The sequence below is a fragment of the Paroedura picta genome, chromosome 5 (genome assembly GCF_049243985.1).
Source record: "Paroedura picta isolate Pp20150507F chromosome 5, Ppicta_v3.0, whole genome shotgun sequence".
Taxonomy (NCBI): Eukaryota; Metazoa; Chordata; class Lepidosauria; order Squamata; family Gekkonidae; genus Paroedura; species Paroedura picta.
In genome coordinates, this window is record NC_135373.1 from 12908375 (window position 1) to 12934478 (window position 26104).

Below are 26104 nucleotides of genomic sequence, written 5' to 3' on the forward strand. Positions count from 1 at the left end.
GAGTTACAGAAGTCCAGTCTAGAGATGACTTGATGTCCCCCATTCTGCCACCAGGTCTGGTTTCTGCACTGAATATTTCCTCAGTCCGCAGACACCTTGTCCAACAGCTCTCGCCAGATGAGATCATTTCCCATCCCCACCTCTGTCCTTGCGCAGTGGTCTTGAGTAGGCCTTGCGGATGCGCAGAGCCAGATGAAGCGGGAAGGGGTGATGACTGGGGAGTGAGACAGAACCTCTTGACACTGAACCCCAGGGAGTTGCTTCTCAGGCAGGGGCTCTGGGCCCCTGGGCCCTCTTTTCTTTGCAGTGGTGATGGCTCCTTTTCTCCTTCCAGTGTGAGAACAACTCGTCCATGCGCTGGCAGATGGCTCTCTACAAGGAGATGTCGGGCAAAGCCGAAGACTGCAACAGTCCGGAGAAGATCGTGAAACGGGTTCAGGAAGTCTCTGCTGTGCTCTTCCACCTGGAACTGGTATGGGGGGGGGGGGAGGTGTCAAGAGAAGTTAAGGGATGGGATAACATGCCCAAAGGAGCCATAGGATAGGCTGGCCAACATCCCGCCCCATTGAAAGGGATGACCCTATGTCTTTGGCTGTCAAGTTCACCCTATGACCCTACATAATGAAGGTGGGTTCTTATGTCCTAGTAGCACCCCCTTCAAAAGCAATAACTGTCCTGATCTGTCTCCAGCTGTCTTGTTAAAATCCTTTGCCAAGGATAGAAGAGAGAGGGAGGGAAATGTGCACAGGGCAGACGCAGCAAATCTGCAGCTGCAGCTGGAGGACAACGATAGCCCTGTCCTCCAACAAGCCTTCTGTGTGTGCCCCACAGACAGAGCATCCATACAAGTCTAAGAAGGCCGTGTGGCATAAGCTGCTGTCCAAACAGCGCCGGCGGGCTGTGGTAGCCTGCTTCCGTATGACGCCGCTCTACAACCTGCCCAGGTGAGTAGGACAAGAGAGGAAGGTCCGTGCGCCAACTCCCTGGACTGGATTTGGCTTGTGCCAGCATGTTCTAGCAGTTAAGAGTCTCCACCTGGTATCTGCGTTCAACCCGTCCCATCTGTCATGGGAGCTTGCTGGGTGGACTTGGGCCAACCACACACTCCTCAGCTTCACCTGCTTGACTGGGCTCTTGTGAAGATGAAACGGGGAAGGGGGATGCACCAACTACTGATCTCCTTCAAGTTAGGATAGAACAATAACATTCTAGATTAGGGTTCCCAGACCTCTGTTGGCAAATACCGTTAGATTTGTATGGTGTCCCTTGGAGAGGGTGAAGTTTCAGGAGGATGTGGCCTCGCTTATGGAGGCTGCTTTAGGAATTTCCTCTGATCCTTGTGGTCAAGACCATGGATCAGGGGTAGTCAAACTGCGGCCCTCCAGATGTCCATGGACTACAGTTCCCACGAGCCCCTGCCAGCGTTCGCTGGCAGAAATTGTAGTCCATGGACATCTGGAGGGCCGCAGTTTGACTACCCCTGGCCTAGACTGTCATTATTGACACCATTATTTCATTATTATTATTATCAAATTTCTATACTATCCCTCTCATTGCTGGCTATTCCCTTTCTTCCCATTCTCTCCCTCCACTCCCTAAATTATCAAGGACAAGGGACTGAGGGCAGAAATGTGCCTGCTACCAGGGGGCCAGAGACCCCCCTCCCTGACTGCCCCAGCTGTAGCCTCACAGCTGTTCCTGACAGGGCCCGGCAGCCACCCCAGACACTGAAAAACTATTGATGGTTCTTGCCTCTCTGCGTGGTAGGCAGGTTGCCATTGGGTTAGCTCAGTGCATCTCTCCTCCCTCCAGGCACCGGGCGTGCAACATGTTCTTGGAAAGTTACAAAGTGGCTTGGATCCTCACTGAAGAGCACCCCTTTGAAGACAGGATGATCGACGACTTGTCCGTGAGTCCTTGGAACTAAGACACCAAAGAGATTAGCTTGATGTCCCCCCCCCCCCCTCCATTCTAAACCAAAAGTAGTCATGGGCCTTGACTCTCCGTGAATACAAATGGGGTCTTCTTTGGTTCCGCATCGTTTGGATGAAACTTTGGAACACTCCAGAGTGGCAGTCTGCACAGTTTAGCACCAAACGGGACAAGGAGTCCTTTGGGATTGAAGCACTTTGGCCAGAAGGGAGGAGTCAAACTGATCTCCTGGACATGCAACGGCCCTAATGTTTTCTGGCCCTCCCTAACAAAATCAAGAAACTAAAGGGAAATGGAAAAGAGACATCCTGTATGCTGTCGTTTTCACTTTTAAAAGTATCACTTTAAAAGTATATATTTAAAACTATTGTTTTAGTGCCCAAAGAAATCAAACTGACCCTGGCCCCTGCCTGCTGGAACCTTCTGCCAGACAAGATCAGGGCCCCGTGGACCCTTAAAGCAGTTCTGCAGGGCCCGTAAGGTGCGATTGTTCTGCCAGGTTGAAGCCTGGAAACATCTGATTTCAGCAAACCTCCCTGCCTAATCCCCATCAGGATTCCCTCAAGCAGACTCATATAGTGCCCCCCCCCCCAGACAGGATCGTTTATAATTAGTATTGTTTATAATTAGTTGGATTTTATTGTATTTTATAATACATCTTACAATGTGCTTTTATAATTAACAATGTCCCACAATAAGGAGCTCCCCCACCCATTAACACATACACCTGTTTTTTTAGATTTTGAGAGCTGTCTCGAGCTGCCTCCTCATGCTTAATTTGCTTTTGGGGTTGGGGTCTTAGAAACCAGGACAGGAAGAAGAAGAGGAGGAAGAGGAGACGGAAAAGAAACCGGATCCCCTGCACCAGCTAATCCTGCATTTCAGCCGCACGGCCCTGACGGAGAAAAGGTGTGGGGGGGGGAGGAATAAGGAGCCGGGGAGGGGGGGCGGAGGGGGCTTTCCTGCCAGCCACAAGCTATTGGTGTTCTGTTCTTCCACATGATGGCCAGCAGCTAGGGATTAATCTGAAAGAAGTGTAATGCAGAGCAGAGTTAGGCATCCTTTGTGGTCAGAAACCCCTCCCCCCCATGTATACCTGAGAAGACTTTGGGGTTTTCCGCATTCTCATTTTCCTGGTTTGTAAATTCTTTAAGATTCCCCTCCCCCTCCAGTTTTGCATGTGTTTTGTACTCTCTAGTGGTCAATTCAGTATTACACCAATAACGTTCGGCATTAAGATTTGCAGTTTAAACCTGCAGGGAGATATGCTGGACATAATCCAGTGTAATATTGAATCGGCCACTAGAAGGCTCAAAACACACATGGAAAAACAGGGAAAAAATGAAGTAACCAGAACCTACAAGTGGGGAGAGGGAGAATGCCAGAGAGCCCAATGTTGTCAGGCCCAAAGCCCTCCGGCGTCTCGTTGGAGGCCTTGGTGGAGGACTGGCAGTCCCACCTCTTGGCTGCGATTGATGAGATTGCTCCTCAGCCCCTCTTTGCTCTCGCCTGAAATGAGCTCCTTGGTTTTCCTTGGAGTTTCGGGAGAGGAAGAGGGAGGTTAGACGGCTAGAGCGAGTGTGACAGAAGTCTTGTGATGAGGCGGCAAGGACATCTCATTGCACACGCGTGGGATGGTGGTGAAAGCAGTGAAGCGGGATTACTTCGCCATGGAAATCGTGTCTGCTAGCTCTTGCCCGGACCAATTGTTTAGGGTGGTTCGGATTTTTACTGCCCTCGAGGAAGGGCGTCAGAATAGCAGTGAATTGGATTTAGGCTGTGAGGCTTTAGTGGGCTTTTTTGTGGATAAAGTCTTGTTGCTCCGTGGCAAACTTACTGCCACGGTTGAGACAGAATGTGAACTGGAAGCTCCGTGGCCATCACAGGGGATGAGGTTTGGTAGCTTTAGGTGGCTCTCTTCATCGAAAGTGGACAAATTGCTGGGCGACCACTTGCCTCCTTGATCCCTGTCCATCTTGGCTGCTCAGATCAGGCAACCGGCGGATAGGCGATCCTCGGAGGGAGATTATCAACCTCTCCCTTTCTTTGGGAGAGTTCCCTCACAGGCTCAAGGCGGTGGTGGTTCATCCCCTTCTGAAGAAACCATCCTTGGACCTGCAGGACCCTGCCAGCTACCATCCGGTATTGCAAAGGGGACCAGCTCCTGGCATTTTTGAAGGAAACTTCGGCCCTGGACCCATACCAGTCTGGCTTCTGTCCTGCCTATGGGGTGTCCAACCATTGCTGAAGCAGCTGCACTGGTTGCCCATCTGTTTCTGGATCAAGTTCAAAGTTTTGGTTTTGATCTTTAAGGCTATACGCGACTTGGGTCCTACCTACCTGCGGGACTGCTTACCTTCCTATGTCCCCCGCTGGGCACTCTGCTCTGCGAGTACAAATTTGCTGATGGCCCCGGGAATCATGCCTGGCCTCAACCAGGGCCAGGGCCTTTTCGGTCCTGGTCCCTCCCTGGTGGAATGAGCCCCCAGAAGAGTTGTGGGCCCTGTCGGAACTCTCTGGGTTCTGCAAGGCCTGCTATACAGAGCTCTTCTGCCAGGCGTTTGGCTGAGGCCAGGTGTGAAAAGTACCAGGGAATGAGATCAGGTCCTGTCCCCCCCTCCCTCTCGGTTTCAGGATCAGGTATTGGACTCTCCTGGACCCACTGAGTGATACACTCCTTGGTTTCTTGGTTGCTTTCCATCTCCAGTTGCCATACTGGTTCAACTGCATTAGATGTTGGGGGGAATTTTAGTATTTTAACTATCATCTTGGCTCTATTGGGGGGGATTTATTGTAATGTTAGGATGATTTAATATAGTGTGATGTTTTTATGAATGGATATTTTATTATATATATCTTATGAGCTGCTGCAATCCAGCAGTGCTGGGAGCAGCGGTATATAAATTTAATTATAAATAAATAAAAAAGAGGAAAGGGGTGGGCAGTGGAGGCACCTGTGGCAGGAGGAGCTGTTCCTGCATGCTGAGCAAAGAGGACTTAGTGAGCAGTGCTATGATGTGGCACATGCTGATGAGGATGGCTAACTCTTGGCTCTGAGGACGCACAATCAGGGTACCATCAGCTAAAAGCAGGTGTTGTGCTCTTTCTTGGTTGGTTTTACCCCCTTTGTTTCCTGTCCAGCAACAATATTTTAACTTTTGTACAGTATATTTTAGCCTGGGGAGGGGCTGTGGCTCACTGAAAGAGTATATGTTGGGCAGGCAGAAGGCCCCCGGTTCAATCCCAGCATCTCCAGTTAAAAAGATCAGGCGGCAGGTGATGGGGAAGTCCTCTGCCTGCGACCCTGGAGAGCTGCTGCCAGTCTGAGTAGACTGTACTGACTCTGATGGACCGAGGGCCGGATTCAGCTTCACGCATTCCTGTGTATTCACTACCTGAGGCAGAATCCATGGGCAATTGTGTTGGAGTCCCTCTCCCGTCCATAGAGAAGAGCAGACGTTGAATCGCTCAGGCATCGCTTCTTGAGCTGTGGCTTATATTCCACTCAAACAGCTTGCTTTATAATGCCTCTTGTGGCCAAATTTCCTGTCTGTTCTCATGAGTTTTATCTTTTATTTCTATTTCCGGTTGTGATAGTGGAGTCACACTCTCTGTAGCTAAATTTATTCTTTCCGCTTTTTAAAATTAGGAGGTTGTTTTTGTCACCTAAACCTGGGGACTGAATTTTTTTGTAATATTTAAACATTTGGGACTTACATTTTTTATTCGCTTTGGGTCACAGGTGCTCCAATTTTGGAACAGAAAAAGGTTACAAAACTTGCCTTGTAGAATTGGGAACAAGCAAACTGCACTGGAGGGGAATGTCCCATGCTGCTTTTCTTTGAACTCAGGTCTAAGGCAGCTTAATATACACAGGCAAAACTGCCCATTAAAAGCATAAAATACAAAATCCTAATAAAAAGCACTGGGATGTTCTCATGAGATACGTTACTTGAGCTCTTGAGACCACTTAAATTGTGGAATTTACTGCCAGAGGATATAGCGATGGTCACAGGAATAAATAGCTTTAAAGTTGTTTAGATAAATTCATGGAGGAGAAGTCTATCAATGGCTACAAGCCATGGTGACTGAGGGGAACCTTCACCCATAGGCACCAATCCTCTGAAGCCCAGAGCCAGGAGGCAACATCAGAGGAAGGCCTTGGCCACTCAGCCCTGTTGTTGGCCCTTCAGAGGAACTGGTTGGCTGTGATGTTAAACAGGATGGTGGATTGGATGGACCACTGGTCAGATCCAGCAGGGCTCTTCTGATGTTCTTATCAGGGGAAGGCCTTAGCTTCTGTGCCCTGTTGTTAGCTGTCCAGAGGAACTGCTTGACCACTGCCTGAGATTAGATCCTGGTCTAGATGAACCACTGGCCTGATCCAGCAGGGCTTTTCTTTTGTTCTGATGTCCTTATGCTTTCTTTCAGCAAACTGGATGTGGACTTCCTGTATATGGCCTACGCGGACATCATGGCAAAGGTATACGAGGGATTGACTGCTCCCAATTACCCTCCAATTGTTTTGGTTTGATTTCGTTTACCTTTTTCTCTCTCTTCAAAACTGTGATATTTGAAGATCATCTAATTATGCCTTTCAGTCAACAAGGGTTAATTGCTGCTAAGACTGAAACAAATAAATAGGCAAACATCATTTTAAATGAAACGAGCAATCCATGAAAGCAGGCAGAGAAATTTGCTCCACTTATTGTAAGGGGTGGGATATAACTGCAGGCATTTGAGGAGAAAGATCTACCCAAATGTCACATCCAATACTCAAATGGTTACCCGCTCCAACTCTCATAAGGTAATAAGTGAGAAAAATCAGTGGTTCTGTGGCTAGTTTGTAGCCTCTCTATGTAGGGAAAAGTCCTCTGTGTAAGAAAATCTGAAGTGTCTATGTTTCTGGGAGACCATTCTTACCCGAGCCACAGTGAGGAGATGCGGGTCAATAGGAAACATTTTTGAAGCTAGAGGAATCTTAGTTTTCAGAGTCACCCGCAGGTCATTTTTCTGAATAATGAGCTAAACCAGAAGTCCCCAACATGGCGCCTGCTGACACAAGTACTTGTGCCCACCATGTGTTTTTGGGGAAGTGGGCGGGACAAGGTGGGACTTTTGCACAGCTGATGAGCCACTGGAGATTGTTTAGAAAACACTGTTTTGGCAGCAGCTGCCACCACCACACAAAGAGCCTTCTCGGTATGACTGAAGGGAAGCTGCAGCCGCCGTTTTGTGGTTGGCTGACTCCGCCTTCTGTGCCAGCCATTTTTGGGTGGTGCCCACCACACTGTCAGAATTTGAAAGGTGCCTACTGGCTCAAAACATTTAGGGGCACCTTAGCAAAATGACCCTGTAAAACATTCACAGCAAAGAGCCAGTCCGATGCCGAGAGGGAGGCGGTAAGAGGTATGAGCTGGGAGCCTGTGCTCCTGAGCCGTTTGCCCATCCTCCCCCCCCCCCCGTCTTTTCTCCCCCTGTCTTCAGAGTTGCCACATAGACGAGGATGAGGGCGAAGAAGGGGAAGGCGATGAAGGGGAAGATGCTGAAGCTTCCTTTGAGGTAAGTAATCCTTGCGTGCTCAGCCCTTCACAAACTGGTTTCTCAAATTTCTACAGGTATTTATTGACCTGTGTGTCTCCCTAGATTCTTCAGGTTGGGAGAAGGACCCTCTAGGGCCCAGAGTCCAACTCTTTGCTTGTTGTAGGAAATTAAAAGCTAGAGAATCCTGGACAGATAGCTGTCCAGTTGAAGACCTCCAGTGAGAGAGAGAGAAAGCTGGTCTTTTGCTTCTTAGATAAGCGCAGAACTTCTCCTTCTTCTTGTTTCCAAGCCAAATGCTGACAGGGGCTCATGGTAATTGTAGTCCACAGACATCTGGAGAGCCACAGTTTGGCCAACCCGGTCTAGAAGCTTGTCCGTTTTCCACATGTATCCTGGCTTCCTAAACCAGTGGCTGGAATGGTTCTGTGGGAACTGTTTGGAAATACCTCTTCTAACCAGCAGCTCCAAGTAGCCTAGGGAGACCTTGCCAGGTCTCTGCTAGGGGTCGCCAGCCTTCAGGATGTGACTGGAGAGCTCCCAGAATCAAAACTGACCTCTGAGTCACAGGGATTAACCCCCTTGGAGAGAAATATTTGTTCTGGAGGGTGAACTCTACAACATTATGCCCTGCTGAGGTCCCTTACCTTCCCCCCTCCCCAGGCTCCCCCCCAAAAATCTCGAGGTATTTCCCATCCCAGAGTTGGCAACTGTAGCTGCCTCTGATTTCCCACACCTTCAGTCCTAACCTTCTTACACTTCTGCCTCCCCCACAGGAGAAGGAGATGGAGAAACAGAGACTGCTGTATCAGCAGGCCCGCCTGCACAACAGGGGGGCAGCCGAGATGGTTCTGCAAATGATTAGCGCCTGCAAAGGTGAGAGGAGAGTGCGTTCCTTCCCCTTTAACTGGCAGGAACTGGATCTCTGCTCAGGATAGAGTTTTGTGGGGCTCTTCATCCTCAGGTGAGAAATGTATCAGTTGCAGAGGGCAGCCTGTGGAAGATTAAAGCAAGATGACCATTTTCTTTAAGACATTTTTTTTTTAGCTGAAGTCCTCGGAGTTTGGTCAAATAAGGCTGGGAAACTGTCAACAAATCCCACATTCTGCTAGGCTCTGCCCTTGTGGACCATGATACGTAGAATCAATCACGCATGGTTTTTCCCTGTTGTCTGTTTTATTTTACCATCCAAGCTAAATTTCTTAATCCGCTGCTTTGTGAAAGATTAGTTTAAGATCCAGTTTCTTTTGACTTCTCAGAGCCCCGTTACAATTGAACCAGTTGCACGGAGAGATTGTGGATGTATTCTGTCTCACTCTGCTGGCAGAGGCTAATGGGAATTGTAGTCCATGGACATCTGGAGCCACAGTCTGGCTCCCCCTGTCTAAGAGCCTAGCCTGTAGGGCTTAGGTGGTCCCTTCACCTTTGACCCTGGCTGGACCTCTGGAAAGAATGGGCCCTCTCTCCAGCGCCACATGCTTCACAGGCAAGAAAAGCCTGCCCCTCAGTCCCTCTTTCTCTGTTGGCAGGGGAGCCAGGCGCCATGGTATCCTCCACCCTGAAGCTGGGCATCTCCATCCTGAATGGTGGCAATGAGGACGTGCAGCAGGTATGAATGGGGGAAGCTGAGCATCTTGGACAGCTACTTATCCATGGGGGAGGTGGAAAGAGCTATGAAGTCGCAGCCGTGTTATGGTGACCCAGAAAGGCAAGAGACGTTCAGAGGTGGTTGGCCGTGGCCGGCCTCTGTGGGGTCCCATCCTAACATTCACCAGGGCCAGCCCTGCATAGCTTCTGAGACCTGACCCGTTTGGGCTAGCATGGGCCATCCAGGTCAAGGCTAATTACCCTTTATTATTCATGCAATTTTGCAGTTATATCCTGTCCTTCCCCAGAGGCTACAGGCAGCCTGCAAAAGGATAAAAATACATAAAGATTTAAACATTAATTATTTAATAATTAAATACAAAATAATTAAACCAGTTTCAAGCTGCCTCCTTCCCTGAGTGAAAAAAAGAGGGGGAGAAGTAATAAAAAGTATACCACCGCGAGCCCTTTTGGGGAGCGGCAGTCTATAAATAAAAAAATAAAATAAATAAATAAAAATAAAATTCATTCAGAATGGATTTCGTTGGATGGGTTACAGTCAGGGAGCCCAGCATAGTATAAAGTTGTTTCTAGACCTCGTAGGCCTGGCAGAACAGCTCCATCGTGCAGAACTCTCTGATCCATGGGATCCCGATCTCCCTTGGCAGGGCGTTCCACCAGGCCGAGGCCAGGGCTGAAAAGGCCTTGGCCATCGTTGAGGCCAATTTTACTTTCTTGTGACTCTCCAGATGCCCATGGACTACAATTCCCATGAGCCCTTGTCACAATGTGCTGACAGGGGCTCCTGGAAATAGTCCATGGGCACCTGGAGAGCCAGCTTGGCCATCATAGTATCATAGAAAAATAGAGTTGGAAGGAACCTCCTGGGTCATCTAGTCTAAGTCTCTGCTCTATGCAGGACAGTCTCAACCCTATTGCTCATCTACTGTAACCTGCCACCCCTTTAAGCCTTCACAGAATCAGTCTCTCTGTCAGATGGAGATCCAGCCTCTGCTTGAAAATTTCCAAAGATGGAGAACCTACCACCTCCCGAAGAAGCCTGTTCCACTGAGAAACCGCTCTGGCTGTCAGGAACTTCTTCTGGATGTTTAGATGGAATTTCTTTTGAATTAATTTCATCCATTCATTCTGGTCTGTCCCTCTGGGGCAAGAGAGAACAAGTCTGCTCCATCCTCCATATTGCAGCCTTTTAAATACTTGAAGATGGTTATCAGATCCCCTCTCAGAACCCCAAAACTTGAAGATGGTTATCAGATCAGTCTCCTCTCCAGGCTAAACAGACCAAGCTCCCCCAGCCTTTCCTCATGCGTCTTGGTCTCCAAACCCCTCATCATCTTTGTTGCCCTCCTCTGGACACGCTCCAGTTTGTCAACTTTTCAACTGGGGTGCCCAAAACTGAACACAGGACTCCAAGTGAGGCCGAACTAGAGCAGAGTAAAGCGGTACCATCACCTCCCATGATCTGGACACAATACTGTTTGATACAGCCCAAAATCCCATTTGCCTTTTTAGCCACTGAGTCACACTGCTGACTCATGTTCAATGTATGGCCTACTAAGACTCCTCGACCCTTTTCGCACTGGCCTAAGAAGATTTTGTTTGCTAGAACATAACATTCCTTGGGGGATAAAATGGAAGAGGTGATCCTGTAATCATAGTGAACCGAAGAGTGTCTGCAGATAAGCAGGCCACTGGCAAGTCATGGTCTCACTAATAACTGTACCGCCTGTTGTTTATTCTGGAATGAGGAAAAGAGGCCAGTATGAAATAAGCGCCAAGTGACTGAGAAGAAAGGATGGAGTACCTCCTGAACCAAAGCAAATTGTTTCAGCCAGAAATTTTAAATAGAGAAAGGGAGGTGTGGTGCATGCCGGGAAGTTCGTGACTAAGCACTGCGTGGGAAACATAGAATGGAGAGATGGAAACTGCGGGTGGAGCCTGAAAAGGGTGTGGAAAACAGATGTGAGGGGTCCTAAAGGTGTCTTTTGGAGGGTAAGGAATGAAGAAGGCAAGATGATAACCCAGGCAAATGAGGGAGGTGAAGAAATTGGGGGGAAATTGAGAAGAAAAGGCAAAGAGGTCGAATTCCAGCTTTCCTTTGCCCATCCTATGTCCTTCTCTAACTCCTCCTTCTCACCTCTGTTCAGAAAATGCTGGATTATCTGAAGGAGAAACGGGAGGTGGGATTCTTCCAGAGTGTTCAGGCCCTCATGCAAACATGCAGGTATGTTGCCCCCATCCTCTCACCTGTGCCTTCCAGCTGTCCTCTTCTGGGAGCGGGGCTGATTGGGAATTGTCAAGATGTCCCTTCCTCCTACAAGGAAAGTGGGTGTAGGTAAGCGAGAGGCCTCCTCATCCATCTGTTGAAGACCCTTCAGCAGGACCTTTGTAGGCACAAACCAGCAGAACCACAGAGATGCCTCAGTCCATAATAACCTCCTTTAAAAGACATGTCATAGTGCTATGCCACACAGTGGCCCACCAGTTCCTCCAGAGGGTCAACCTAATAAGAGCCCTGCTGGCTCAGACCAGCGGTCCATCTAGTCCAACATCCTGTCTCACCCAGTGGCTGACCAGTTCCTCTGGATGGCCAACAACAGGGCAAAAAGACTGAGGTCTTCCTAAGAACATAAGAAGAGCCCTGCTGGGTCAGTTCAGTTGTCCATCTAGCATCCTGTCTCACCCAGTGGCCCACCAGTTCCTCTGGAGCAGGGGTAGTCAAACTGCGGCCCTCCAGATGTCCATGGACTACAATTCCCAGGAGCCCCTGCCAGCATTCGCTGGCAGGGGCTCCTGGGAATTGTAGTCCATGGACATCTGGAGGGCCGCAGTTTGACTACCCCTGCTCTGGAGCAACAGAGCATAGATGCCAAGGCCTTCCCTGAAGTTTCCTCTTGTCTCTGGTGTTCAGATGTTTTCTGCCTCTGAACATAGGTGATCCTTTTAGCCACCATTGCTGATAGCTATCCTTCTTTTAAAGCTGCTTATTCCTATGGCTGTCACTCCATCCTCTGACAGTGAATTCCATGTTTTCATCACTTACTAGTCCAGTCAAGCACTTTTGACCAACAAAGTTTTACCCAAGTTATAAGCTGTTGTGTGCATGCACGCCTGTTCAGAAGGAGATCCTCCTGTTCTGCTGCTTCAGACCAACATGGCCACAAGTTCTAGTCTTTGGGGAGAGAGAAACAGTTCTCTTTGTCAGTTCATCCTAAGCATAATTTTATACACCTCTGTCATGTCTTCCCCCTTAACCACCTCTTCTACACTGACAAGTCCCAGACTCTTCAGCCTTTCCTCCTAGGGAAGGGGCTTCATTAGCACCATTGGGTGCTGAGTGCAGGGGGACACCAAGACTTGGTGGCATCTTAAACTCAGTCTGTTTCTGGGAAGACGAATGGCAGCAGAAGTCCAACAATGACTTTCGTTCCTCCCTTATTCTTTGGATCGCTCCTCTGTTAGCAAGTTGCCGGAAGCTTTTCTTTCCAACGAAACAATGCCAGAAATTCCCTCAGGAAGGTCAGTCTCCCGCCTGAGGGATGACCAAGGCTTAAGACTGAGCCCGTCGCCTCTGCCGCCTCTAGGCCATGTTTCCCAGCCCTCTAACTTTGTCCGTTCCTCCTCTTCCTCATGCAGCGTGCTGGACCTCAACGCCTTTGAGAGGCAGAACAAAGCTGAAGGACTGGGCATGGTGACGGAAGACGGGACAAGTAAGTTACCTCCCCACACCTTGGCATCCCTGTCAGGTGGCACTGAGCCCATGCCTGCTGCCCTGTCTCATGCCCAGTTTCTGACCCCCCGGCCCTGGCCTCACTCTTATTTTAAGATACCCCCGGAAGACACTGAAGGTGCCCTAGCATATTTTGGAAACCTGAGTTTGGTTCCATTGCCTTGTTCCTCCCTCAGCTTCTGGAAACAGGGAGGTCCATGGGCTGACTTGGAGCAGGACTGGGATCCCTGACACCTGGGCTCATCTTCGTGGTTTCTGTGCAGTCTCACCTGGGGTCTGCATCTTCACAGAGCCTGCCACGGAGAAGGAGCAAGCAAGCAGGCTCTGCAAAGACGCAGATCCCAGTTGTCACTGCACAGAAGACCAGTTGATGAACAACAGTTACAGTTTAGTACAACCCTGTTTACTTGTTGCACCCTTGGGCAAGGACAGAAGTGAAGTCGGCTGGTCAGCTATAATTGGAATTCTCTCCCGCTCCTCCCCCGTCCCCAGATCTCAGCGAGTTATAGGAAGTAGGACATCCCATGGTGCTCCCAGCACACACCCCCCCCCTGTGGCTTCCATCCTTCACCCCTGCCCAGATTTCTGCATCTTCTCTTTTTGTTCACAGCTTCTTCCCCATGATACTTGGATTAATTTAGGATTGTCTAAAACCAATAATGGATTCTCACCCTGCCAGCCCCTCCCCCCCTCGCCGGCTCCCTTTGCCTCGGGTTTCTGGATCTCACCCCATTTCCCCATTCCACATTAATGTTGTCGGTTTTTTTAATAATACACGCTGGGTCTTTTCTTTCTTTTGGTTTAATCATCTCCTTTTCCTTCTTTTGCTGTGATGTGCTGCACTCACCTCCTCTCTCCCCCTCCCTCCTTCTCTTTCCTTCCCCTCCCCCCTCTCCTGATATCACTGATGCCCCTCCCTCAGTCATCAGTCGCGAAAATGGTAAATAATCCTTTCGCTTTTGTTTGTAATTTTTAAAAAAATGGTCAGTTTCTTGCTTTGTACGTATATATTTTTTTTAATTTCTTGTTCTAACCTCATGGGTCTACGACTGTAAACTGATCAGAACCCCCAACCCCTTCTCTGCTGCTCTAGCTTAGAACAGAGGGAAGAAAACATTAAAATATAGCTTTCTGTAAGTAGAGTTGCCATCTACAGTTTGGGGGTGGAGCCTGGAAAGGGTAGGGTTTGGGGAGGGGGGACTTCAGTGGGGCATACTTCAGTCTGTCTTCTAAGCAGCCCTTTTCTCCAGTGGGACTGATCTCTGTTGCCTGGAGATGAGCTGTTATTCTGGAGGATTCCCAGGTCCCACCTGGAGGCTGACATCCCTTCCTATAAGGTCCTGTAGGGTCCTAATGGTTTGAAAAGGGTGTCAGGTATATCTGGTTGAGAAGAAGCAGTGATCCAGGGATTTTATGGCCAGGTAAAGTTTAGAAGCCAGGATGGCTGATGTGGGTTTTAGCAGGAGTGAATCTGCCAGTTAGGGGGACTAACTTCCAAGCAACACGTACATCCCCCACTTTTACAGTTATCTCCAGAAAATCAAGATCAGTTGCTTTGGAGGCCTCATACCCTGAGAAGATCCGTCCCCTCCAAAGCCCGCCCCCCCCCTTAGTCTCCACCCCCCAAATTGCCAGACATTAAGCCTCCCCTACTCTTTCTCAGTTTTTTAACTGTTGAAAAGCCCCTGAAACATTCTGCAGGCTTTGAGAAACCCCAGAAGTGGCTGCCAAGAAACCCCAGGGTTTCACAAAACCTTGGTTGAGAAAGCCTGACCTACCCAAACCTGACAGCCCTGTCCATTCAAATGAGTAGCCATGTTGGTCTGAAGTAGCACAATAAAATCAGGGCCATTCCGCACAACGGGCAATGTTGCTAAATCTGTGCGCTATTGAAAAGCACTGCAATCAAAAGCGGCAGATCTCGGTAATGCACACAGCCGTTTCTATTTTTAAAAAAGTCTCTCCCACTAGTGCTGTTCTCATAACGCACACTTTTTTGGTCTCGCCGAAATCGCAACGAAGGAGGCGATATTTTTCCGCTCTTCCTCCCGCCCCTGGCCGTCAATCAAATAGAACAGCCAATTAACTGTTGTGTTCGTGCTTCCCTTTAAAAACTGTTTTTTAAAAACCCGAAAACACCAGTAGCAACGCATATTCATTCATTCAATGTATCAGAAAGACCTTTTTCGCTGGCGTAGGAGCTGGCGCTTAATCGTTTACACACTCTTAAAGTTAAAAAAAAAAATCCCCCCCCCCCGCCCCAGCTATTTCTGGCTGAAATTACGGGCAGTATCGAACGGGGGGCTGTATTGTGCTTGGAAACTTTACAGACAGTTGCTTGTGCAGGGATTTCAGCCAAAGAAGCATTGCTTATTCGTTGCTTTTGCCGGTTTAAGGGGGGAGAAATGGCAATCGCAACGCCAGAAGCTCGGGTGCGAGAACTTAGGGAGGGACATGCTTGCTACCGCTATACTGAGAACGCACATGTCATTTTCGGATGTGTTGCAGGTTTTTCGCAAGAGTCTAGCAGTTATTTTAGGGGAAATCCATTTTTGTGGATTCCACTTTTGTGGATTCCCCGAAAATAGCTACAACGAAGCGATTTTCGCGGGAGTGTTGCAGGAGTGTTGCAGATTGTGTACGACATCGTGAATAACAAAAAATGAATAGCGTTACACAATGGTAACACTTCAGCAACATTAATGCTGTGTTGTTAACCCCTCTGGAGCCAGCAGGGTGTTGCGGTTAGAGTCGCAGAATGAGACCCTGGGCAGACCGCTGTTCATCGGTCAAGCTCAGAAATGAAGAACGCAGGTCTTGTGCTGTTCAAACAGTGCGAGCCATGGACTCGTGCAGCCTTCATTTGCGTTGGATTCTGCTAACCAGCTTAACCAGCTTCCTCTCAGTTTGCTACTTGTGCGTTTGTATTAGCACTGTAAAGGACTAAGCATATTTTCACTAAACGATGTGGCATTTCTTCCGTTCTCCTGGGTATACATTCATCTGTTCCCAGAGGCAAAAAAAAGCGATCAACGGGGTGGGGGGGGGGAGGACAGTAGTAGAGCCAGGTTGGTGTAATTAAGAGCGGCATGTTCTAATCTGGCAAGCCAGGTTTGATTCCCTGCTCCTCGACAGCCAGCCCGCTGGCTGACCTTGTGCTAGGTGGTGCTGTTCTGATAGTGATGGTGCTGTTCTGACAGAGCGGTCCTGTCAGAGCTCTCTCCACCCCACCTCCTTCACAGGATGTCAGTTGTGAGGAGAGGAAGGGAAGGCGATTGAATGCCGCTTGGAGTCTCCTTTGGGTAGAGAAAAGTGGGGTTATAAAAACCAACTCTTCTTCTGGTTTATTATCATCCTCAATATCATTATTACCCACCCTCACAATGGCAACTCAGGGCAGGTTACAACAAACCAAGAATACACAAATAGAATAAAATCCAAAAGGAAAACTTAATTAAATTATTAAAAACATTAAAGCTATTCCCAACTGTTACCCATTTTTCACTATCCTACAGGTAGAGCAGGGGGAAGGTCATAAAACCCTTCTGCTGGAGTAAATTTGTTGGTTTCTAGCAGGGTTGAAACAACCCTTGTTCTTGTTCTGTGGACAAGAATCTCGCAGAAGAAATGGAGTAGCCTTTATAATCAATAGGAGTGTAGGAAAAGCAGTGTTGGGATACAATCCCCAAAATGCCAGAATGATCTCAGTTCGAATCCAAGGCAAACCATTCAACAGTAATCCAGGTCTATGCCCCAACCACTGCTGCTGAAGAGGATGAAGTTGATCAGTTCTATGAAGCCCTACAACACCTTCTAGAAGCAACGCCAAAAAATGATGTGCTTATCATCATGGAATGCTAAAGTAGGAAGCCAAAAGATAACCGGGATAACAGGCAAGTTTGGCCTTGGAGTACAAAACGAAGCAGGGCACAGGCTGCTAGAATTTTGTCAAGAGAATACAATGGTCATAGCAAACACTCTTTTCCAACAACCCAAGAGACCACTCTACACATGGACAACACCAGACGGTCAACCCAGAAATCAGATTGACTATGTGCTCTGCAGCCAAAGATGGAGAACTTCTAAACAGTCAATTAAAACAAGACCAGGAGCTGATTGTGGTTCAGATCATGAGCTTCTTGTTGCAAAATTTAGGCTTAAATTGAAGAAAGTAGGGAAAAGCACTAGGCCACTCAGGTATTAACTAAATCATATCCCTGACGAATATACAGTAGAGGTGACAAATAGATTTAAGGAATTACATCTGATAGACAGAGTGCCTGAAGAACTATGGACGGAGGTTCACAACATTGTACAAGAGGTAGCAACTAAAACCATCCCAAAGAAAAACAAATGCAAGAAATCAAAATGGCTGTCTGAGGAAGCTTTACAAATAGCTAAGGAGAGAAGGGAAGTGAAAGGCAAGGGAGAAAGAGAAAGATATACCCAATTGAATGCAGAATTCCAGAGAAAAGCTAGAAGAGATAAGAATGCCTTCTTTAACGAACAGTGCAAAAAAATAGAAGAAAACAATAGAATGGGGAGGACCAGCGATCTTTTCAAGAAAATTGGAGATATGAAGAGACCGTTTCATGCAAAGATGGATATGATAAGGGACCAAAATGGTAGGGACCTCACAGAAGCAGAAGAGATTTTTTAAAAGGTGGCAAAATTATACAGAAGAACTATACAAGAGCGAGCTTAACATCCCTGATAACCACAAAAGGGTAGTTACTGACCTAGAGTCAGACATCCTGGAATGTTAAGTCAAATGGGCCTTGGGAAGTCTGAGCAACAATAAAGCTAGTGGTGGTGACAGCATTCCAGTTGAACTATTCAAAATCTTAAAAGACGATGCAGTAAAAGTGCTACATTCAATATGCCAGCAAATTTGGAAAACTCAACAATGGCTAAAAGATTGGAAAAGGTCAGTTTACATTCCAATCCCAAAGAAGGGCAATGCCAAAGAATATTCAAACTACTGCACCATTGTACTCATTTCTCATGCTAGCAAAGTTATGCTCAAAATCCTACAAGCTAGGCTTCAGCAATATGTGGACCGAGAACTTCCAGAAGTACAGGCAGGATTTCGAAGAGGCAGAGGAACTAGAGATCAAATTGCCAACATACGCTGGATCATGGAGAAGGCTAGGGAGTTCCAGAAGAACATCTACTTCTGCTTCATTGACTATGCTAAAGCCTTTGATTGTGTGGAGCACAACAAATTGTGGCAAGTTCTTAAAGAGATGGGAATACCAGAGCATCTTATTTGTCTCTTGAGAAACTTATATGCAGGTCAAGAAGCAACAGTGAGAACTGAACATGGAATCACTGATTGGTTCAAAATTGAGAAAGGAGTTTGGCAAGGCTGTATACTGTCGCCTTGCCTATTTAACTTGTATGCGGAGCACATCATGAGAAAGGCGGGATTAGAAGAGTCACAAATTGGGATCAAGATTGCAGGGAGAAATATCAACAAACTCAGATATGCAGATGATACCACTCTAATGGCAGAAAGTGAAGAGGAACTAAAGAGCCTGTTGATGCGGGTGAAGGAGGAGAGTGCAATAGTTGGCTTGAAACTCAACATCAAGAAAACAAAGATCATGGCATCCAGCCCTCTCAATTCCTGGCAAATAGATGGGGAAGAAATGGAGATAGTGACAGATTTTATTTTCCTGGGCTCCAAGATCACTGCAGATGGGGACTGCAGCAAAGAAATTGAAAGACGCTTGCTCCTGGGGAGGAAAGCTATGGCAAATCTAGACAGTATCCTAAAAAGCAGAGACATCACCCTGCCAACAAAAGTGCGTTTAGTCAAGGCTACGGTATTTCCAGTTGCAATGTATGGTTGTGAAAGTTGGACCATAAGGAAGGCCGAGTGTCAAAGAATTGAGGCTTTTGAACTCTGGTGCTGGAGAAGACTCTTGCGAGTCCTTTGGACTGCAAGGCGAACAAAGCGGTCAGTCCTAGAGGAGATCAGCCCTGACTGGTCCTTAGAAGGCCAGATCCTGAAGATGAAACTCAAATACTTTGGCCACCTCATGAGAAGGAAGGACTCCCTGGAGAAGAGCCTAATGCTGGGAGCGATCGAGGGCAAAAGAAGAAGGGGACGACAGAGAATGAGGTGGCTGGATGGAGTCACTGAAGCAGTAGGTGCAAACTTAAATGGACTCCGGGGAATGGTAGAGGCCAGGAAGGCCTGGAGGATCATTGTCCATGGGGTCGTGATGGGTTGGACACGACTTCGCACCTAACAACAACAAGCAGGATTGGTTTCTAGCATTTCCAGATATCATTTAATTTACAGCTGTGTGTGAGCCATTTTGGTGTAGTGGTTAGGAATGCGGACTTCTAATCTGGCATGCCGGGTTCCATTCTGCACTCCCCCCACATGCAGCTAGCTGGGCGACCTTGGGCTCACCACGGCGCTGATAAAGCTGTTCTGACCAAGCAGTGATATCAGGGCTCTCTCGGCCTCACCCACCTCACAGGGTGTCTGTTGTGGAGAGAAGAAGGGAAGGTGAATGGAAGCCGCTTTGAGATTCCTTCGGGTAGAGAAAAGTGACATACAAGAACCAACTCTTCTTCTTCTTCTTCTTCTATCCATGGTGGGGGAATATTTGCATTTAGGGATGCCAGCCTCCAGGTGGGACCTGGGGATCCCCCAGAATTACAGCTCATCTCCAAGTGACAAAGATCAGTCCCCCTGGAACAAATGGCTGCTTTGGAGGGGGGACTCCCGAATGATATATTCCCCTGCGGCCCCTCCCCGCCTCAAATCCCATCAATGCACTGTGTCCTCCTTCTCTTCTCTGACACCTTTTCACGGGTGGGGTGGGGGCAAGGAGCATCCTGAGATACAATGGGAAGAAATAAATGTATTTGGCCTCTCTCTGATCAATTTGTCCTTGTACCTCCTCCCTACCTGCAGTTTTCTTTCTAAAATGAGTTAAATTATTTTCTTTCCATTGTACCTGAGGAAGGGAGCTCTGATTAACAAAAGCTCATACTGGAATAACTGTTTAAGAGACTTGTTTTATCTTGGTTGATGAACTGTCATTAGTTAGCGTAATCTACCTAGTCCAGTAATTTCTGAATCCTAGTGACTGGCAGTCTCTTTGTGGGCCAGGGAGAACAAGCTGTGGTGTTACCTGCTGCCTGCAGGAGTTGCACAGTAGTGGCTGTTTCTGTGTTACTGCTTCCTCTTGGCATATTGTTATCAGGCTGGTATACTCCTTGGAGACTGTGCCGCATGCCTGTAAAATGACAAGCTAGCCTCATTTTTCCCTGGCACAGGTTTTGGATTGGAAGGCATGCTGCACGTTCAACTCTGGAGCCCTCTCCTTAGAAGTGTGGTAGCAAAATAAGCTCTTTGGTTTGAAACGGTAGGCAGGAAATTCAGTGCTTATTCCCTTTTCGCCCAGCCTAGATGGTGGGCTGTTGAGGTCAAGACTGGGGGTCTAAGTTGCCCTCTTCCGGGTAATATGTTGGGGATTTCTGTCAGGCTAGCAGAAGCTGCCAGCATTTATGAATGGAGCAAATTTACGTATAGCTGGCATTGATCTTTTTTCTCCCTACCTCTCCAACATCATCTCTCTTGAGGGGGTTCTGATCAGTTTGGGGCGGGCTAGTGGGCTAGCAAATCATTTAGCGCATGCATTTAGCGCAACTGTTGAGCTGCAAAAACCTACCCAGGGGCCTGATTGCCCCCTCCCCAGACAGGTCCTGAGCCCACTAACTGCATACTGCACACCTGCTCAGCCCTTTAACCGCAGCCTCCGTGCTGACGCTCTTGTAAATCACATCTGACGCAAATTCCTTCTCTCTGGGACATAGCCCCCCCCCCCCCCGACAACTTGCAGAGAATGGCCAATGAGATTTTATTAGGACACTTGACACCCCGCCCCCTGAGCAATTATTGTCCATTAATGCTTAGTCCATTTGCAAGGGAAATCCTCAACCTTTTTGAGCCTGCAGGCACATAAGGAATTCTGACATGGCATGGCGAGCATAGGAACAAAATGGCTGCTACAATCTGGCTGCCACAGCTTAACTTTGGTTATCCAGTGCAGATCCTGGTTCTGTGGGGACAGCTGTTGCCAAAGCAGTATTCTGAAAAATTTGCACAGCTAATCAGATCGCCATAGGCCAATCAGAAGCCTTGCTGGGCAAAAGCTGCCCCCGCCCCCTTCCTAAAAACACTTGGTGGATGCCAGAAAAGGTGTTGGTGGGCACCCTGTTGGGGACCCCTTGGCTATAGCATAGATGACTGAACCTGCCCTTTCATTTCTCCAGTTGTATTAAGCAGAGTTACTCAGCAGATGTGACCTCAGTCTGTATTGTTTGTGTGGTGACTGTGTGGAGTAGTAATGACTTTAGGCTGTGCAGCTAATTGTGGCTCTGCTCTCGCAAAGACTTCTTCAGTAACTTTGTGATATCTTTGTTATCATCTCTCTATTAAAATGCTACATTCTTAGTACTCAATTGATACTCTTTCCTTAAAAAGATGCTTTGGATGTATCTCTATAAGATGTGTGCCAGTGCTGTCATAGCAGCGTAGTATCTTTGTAGTATCTGAGTGTGGTGGCTGTTTTAGTTGTGTTGTGTGGTCATGTTGTAGAGTAGCAATACTAGTGTATTTTGTAGCTGTGTCACACCTTTTGTCATATTTTTCCTGTGTAAAGAAACGTGATGTGTACATAGTGAGTATGAGCATTCTTCTGGGAATGGTGTCAAGGTGACAGCATTTTTATGCAGCTAGTTGTGCGTATTGTAGCTATACTGAATCTTTAACAGCCAAGAGAAGTACTTGTAGTAACCAATTGTGATTTACTTTACAGTCATTCAAGGGGTTGCTCTGTGTATTTTCTGGTCTTTATTAGCAGTGTAGCTACTTTGTTAGGTACTTTTTGATTTTAGCAGAAAGTACTAGTAAAGAACCTTTCTTCTATGTATATCTAACCCTAACATGGTAGCATCTTACCTTTCTAATGCTCTCCACAGAAATTCTGTAATCCTTTGAGTAACTGTGTCTTGCAAGTCACTGTTTAATGTTGTGGGATGTGTTTGTCATACATGTTGTAGTCCTGTAATCATAAATCTTTTGACCCTCTTTGTTTCTCACTGTTGTAGTCTTGCTCCAGTGAACATGCTATCCTTGTAGTAACTGCAATGTAGCAGCTTTCTTTAGCTATCCTTGTAGCAGCTCTGTTCCACTTGCTTTTAGTCTTTCACAATAGTCCAATACATTTAATGTGTTGTCCATGTAGTATCCCTGTAGTAACTGTTGTCCTTGTAATAACATCGCTGTACTTTTGTTCTGTCATCTAGAGGTCTGTTGCTCCAGTAATTCTTGGACAAAGTGCTGTGCACATAATATCCTTGCAGTATTTGTGCTGTTCCTGTTTAGCTGCCCTCCTCCCTTGGTCACTGCTGTTTTTAATGCTCTAGAACCTTTCTTAATTCAAAGCAGACCCAGATGACTTTGGGCAGCATCTTTCCCTGTCCCACCCACACCGTCATTCCCACCCTCCAAGTGCTATAATACTCTCAACATATAGGGAAGGCAGCTGGTGCTAATTTGGTTTCATCCATGAAGCAGAGGAGGCAACTTCATGAAACATGGAAAAGGGGCTGGTCATTAATGCCAGGAAGACCAGTATGAATCCACCGGGAGGAGTGGAAGGAGCCTGTGTAAATCGTATTCTTGCTCCCACTCTGCTGGATTCATATCTTCATTAATGACTGATGCCGCTGAACGAATGGGGTGACCCAGTGGATGACTTTCTGCAACTAATTCTGTTAACTATTAGCAACAGGGTGAAATCCTGAGTATCTTACTCTCACCTTACTCCAATTTTACTTGGTCTTTAAAAAAAACTTGTGTCCTGTTGCTGATTTTGCGTTACTCCGATCACATTGCTTGGAATTTATCCCAGAGTTACTTGGTCTTTGTACTGTGCTATGCCTTTATTCACCCTTGACGTGCATTTTACTTAGGCCATCTCTTCACTGACTTCAGAAAATGTTTGGTCCAGAATCTGTCTTTTAAAATTTGGCCTCAGTATATAATATAAAACTGAAGGGGAAAAAATCAGCCATTAAAAGTCATGATATTTAATCAAACATACTCCTGCTCACCAGTTTCAATATCTATCCTCCTCTACCACCCTCCCTTCACTAAATCCTGCAGTTCCACCATCAGATATGCAGAAACCTCCCATGGCACCGTATCTGTCAGCACTGTACCTTTGCTAGAATGTCAGATGGAAACCTGTCACATAGTTACTGTATTTCACATACAGCCCCATTCCCTTACACCAGGGGTAGTCAAACTGCAGCCCTCCAGATGTCCATGGACTACAATTCCCACAAGCCCCTGCCAGCATTCGCTGGCAGTGGCTTGTGGGAATTGTAGTCCATGGACATCTGGAGGGCCGCAGTTTGACTACCCCTGCCTTACACAAAGGAGCTACAGGATCCCCTAACAAAATGCATGTCAGTTGTGATCATATTAATGCTGGGGCCAGTTCTACAGTCCTTATTTTGGTTTAGTTCCCAGTGACCCATAAATACTTTCCTCTTTTGCCCTGAAACTAATTCTTGAGAGCAACAAACTCAGTCGCCCTAAGTCAGGGGTGGCCAAACCGTGGTTCTCCAGATGTCCATGGACTACAATTGCCATCAGCCCTTGCCGATTGGTCGTGCTAGGAGGGGCTCGTGGGACATCTGGAGAGCCAGAGTTTGGCCACCCCTGACTTAGGTTCTTGAACTTCCTATTCAAGGATTTTAACTCTTGTTTGATGGGGGGCCACCCCCAGGTATGCTTGTTGTTTGCCAGCCACAGTTATTTGAATGCAGTGGTTCCCTTGTGGAGTTGCTGCATCAGTTCTCTGTGGCCATAATCCAGCACACCTTCCCTGTGTGGAAGAAAATAGTGCAATGCAGCCAGGGGTACCTTAAGGTTCCCATCATGGTCATGTGATGTTGGAAGAGAGCTTCACAGATGCTGTGGACTGCCAAAAAGACAATCGGTGGGTGCTCAATCAACTCAAGCCGGAACTCTCCCTAGAAGCTAAGGCTGTTTTGCCTTGGACCCATCATAAGAATCAGAGTCAGAAGGGACCTCTGGGGCCATCTAGCCCAACTCCCTGCAGAATACAGGAAAGTCATAGTGACCCCAATTCTATGCCCAAGTGAGACCCCCCCCCCCAAAACACACACACATATACACACACACACACACCAGAATCCCTGGCCAGTCTGGCCTGGAAGAAATTTACCTCCTGACCCCAAAGTGGCAATCAGCATTTCCCTGGGCATGCAAGGAAGGGCCACGAGAGCCAAGCGATGACACAGACCCTTCTGCCCACCCACTCACCATTTGCCCTCAGCCCATGAAGGAAGGGCAGTATAGAAATTTAATAAATAAATGCAGAGACATGGAAAAGGCAATTATACTTGAGGAAGCAAAGTCAGCAGGAAAAAGGGAGGGCCCAACACGAGAGGGATCAGCTCAATAAAGATAGTCACGGCCCTCAGTCTATAAGACTCGGTTTGCATGTAGAATCATAGAGTTGGAAGGTCATCCTCCAGGTCATCTAGTCCAACCCCCTGCAGAATGCAGGAAATTCACAACGTCTTTTAAGCGGGATAGGAGGTCTCAGAGGTTATCAGTTCATAGCAACGCTGTAAGTCGGAGGCAACTTCACGGCACTTCAGCACCCACAAACATGGCCGTTTGTCCTGCTGCAAAAGACACAAGCTGCTTTTCAGTTTTAAAAGGAACCAGGGAAGCTGCTTCCCTCCTCAGCCACAGTGGGAACTCCAGACACAAGCTTTGAGCTGTTGATGTTTCCCCTGGTGTGGACATCCCCAAAGTGCAGTGAGAGTCCCTTGCATGCCTCAAGCGATCATGTAAGGACCACCGTAGCACATTTTGCCAGGCCTCTTTCTGCTTTGGAAATCAGTAGCAGTGTGAACCTTGACCACCTTACACAAGCTTTCGTGCCAGTGTGGAATAGTGGTTAAGAGCACCAGCCTCTAATCTGCAGAGCTGGGTTTGGTTCCCCGCTCCTCCACATGTAGCCAGCTGGGGGACCTTGGGCCAGTCCCCGTTTTCTCAGAGCTGTTCTCGCAGAGCAGTTCTCTCATAGCTCACTCAGCCCCAGCGACCTCCCAGGGTGTCTCTTCTGGGGAGAGGAAGGGAAAGGTATTTTTAAGCTGCTTTGGGACTCCTCCAGGTCGTACAAAACCCAGATCCTCTCCAATCTACACATTATGCAGAGGGAGATGGCAGATAGAGGTGCTGAGACAGACACCTGCAGTATGCATTACTTCTTTCTCACACGTCATTAAAAACTCACTAGTAATGTTGTAAAGTAGCTGACTGGGAAGAGGTTTCTCTCTGATGCTCCAGTTTCCCATCTGCAGGGAGGTGCTTTTGGGGGGGGGGGCAGGGTTATTGCCTGAAACGGAATAGCCCCCACATCCTAAATCCTTTATTCTCACACTTCATTCCGCTTTAATGCTCAGCTTGGCTCTGGCTTACATTTACCCCTGCAAGTTTCCATTGAGGCCGAGTCCCCGTTGTCCTCGTCTTGGGATTCAATTGTTCCTTACTGAGCAGAGTCTATGAGAGCTAAGCCCTGAGTAAGGTCTGCAGGATTGCACCCTGTTCAGTGTGCCTGGAGCAGGAGTTGAGGAGTGTTTGGAGTGTGGGCTACCTTGCCAAGACCCTTTCTTGTACCCAGCGTTGGAGAATCCCGTTTGTACTAACTGCATCCTCCGCACCGCCCCTGCCTCCTCTGCCCCTCCTCTTTTCCATTTCCCCCACGTGGCTCCTGCTAACGTTGGCCAGTTCTGTCTCTTCCTTTGCCCCCTTCCCGTTCTAGGAGAGAAGGTGATGGCGGACGATTTATTCACACAGGACCTCTTTCGGTTCCTGCAACTCCTCTGCGAAGGGCACAACAACGGTAGGTTCCACAGAAGAGAGACGGCCTTGGCCCGGAAGGATTTGGAAACCGTTGAGAAGCTGATGGGTCGACCAGAAAGGGAGGGGGGGGTAGGGATATAGGATGGAAAGGGCTGTGGGAGATATGGGGTTCCCCTAGCTCAGTGATTTGGGAGATTTGGGAGAGATATTGTCCCTCGATCAGCAGCAGCTAATAAGAATGTAAGAAGAGACCCTGTGGGTCAGATCAAGGGTCCGTCCAGTCCAGCATCCCATTTTTTCATTGTAGCCAATCAGATCCCCCTGGAAGGTCTATGATGGGGTCCCCAGCACAATGC

The 26104-nt window shown here is 47.8% G+C and overlaps 1 protein-coding gene across 10 annotated transcripts in view; it reads left to right on the forward strand.

Moving 5' to 3' along the window:
* RYR1 (ryanodine receptor 1) overlaps positions 1–26104 on the forward strand; it is a 241827-nt gene that overhangs the window by 168172 nt on the left and 47551 nt on the right. For 7 of the 10 annotated variants that reach the window (XR_013230906.1, XR_013230910.1, XR_013230909.1 and 4 more), the window contains 12 exons: positions 335–472; positions 832–944; positions 1813–1909; positions 2735–2841; positions 6364–6415; positions 7420–7494; positions 8250–8349; positions 9003–9082; positions 11229–11305; positions 12718–12791; positions 13734–13751; positions 25708–25788. Coding sequence is in view for 3 of the 10 variants with exons in the window: in XM_077336555.1 (XP_077192670.1) it covers positions 335–472; positions 832–944; positions 1813–1909; positions 2735–2841; positions 6364–6415; positions 7420–7494; positions 8250–8349; positions 9003–9082; positions 11229–11305; positions 12718–12791; positions 13734–13751; positions 25708–25788 (1012 nt within the window). In the remaining 7 variants the exon portion in view is untranslated. The remainder of the gene's footprint in view (positions 1–334; positions 473–831; positions 945–1812; positions 1910–2734; positions 2842–6363; positions 6416–7419; positions 7495–8249; positions 8350–9002; positions 9083–11228; positions 11306–12717; positions 12792–13733; positions 13752–25707; positions 25789–26104) is intronic. The other 3 variants (XR_013230908.1, XR_013230912.1, XM_077336554.1) reach the window with 1 other exon arrangement.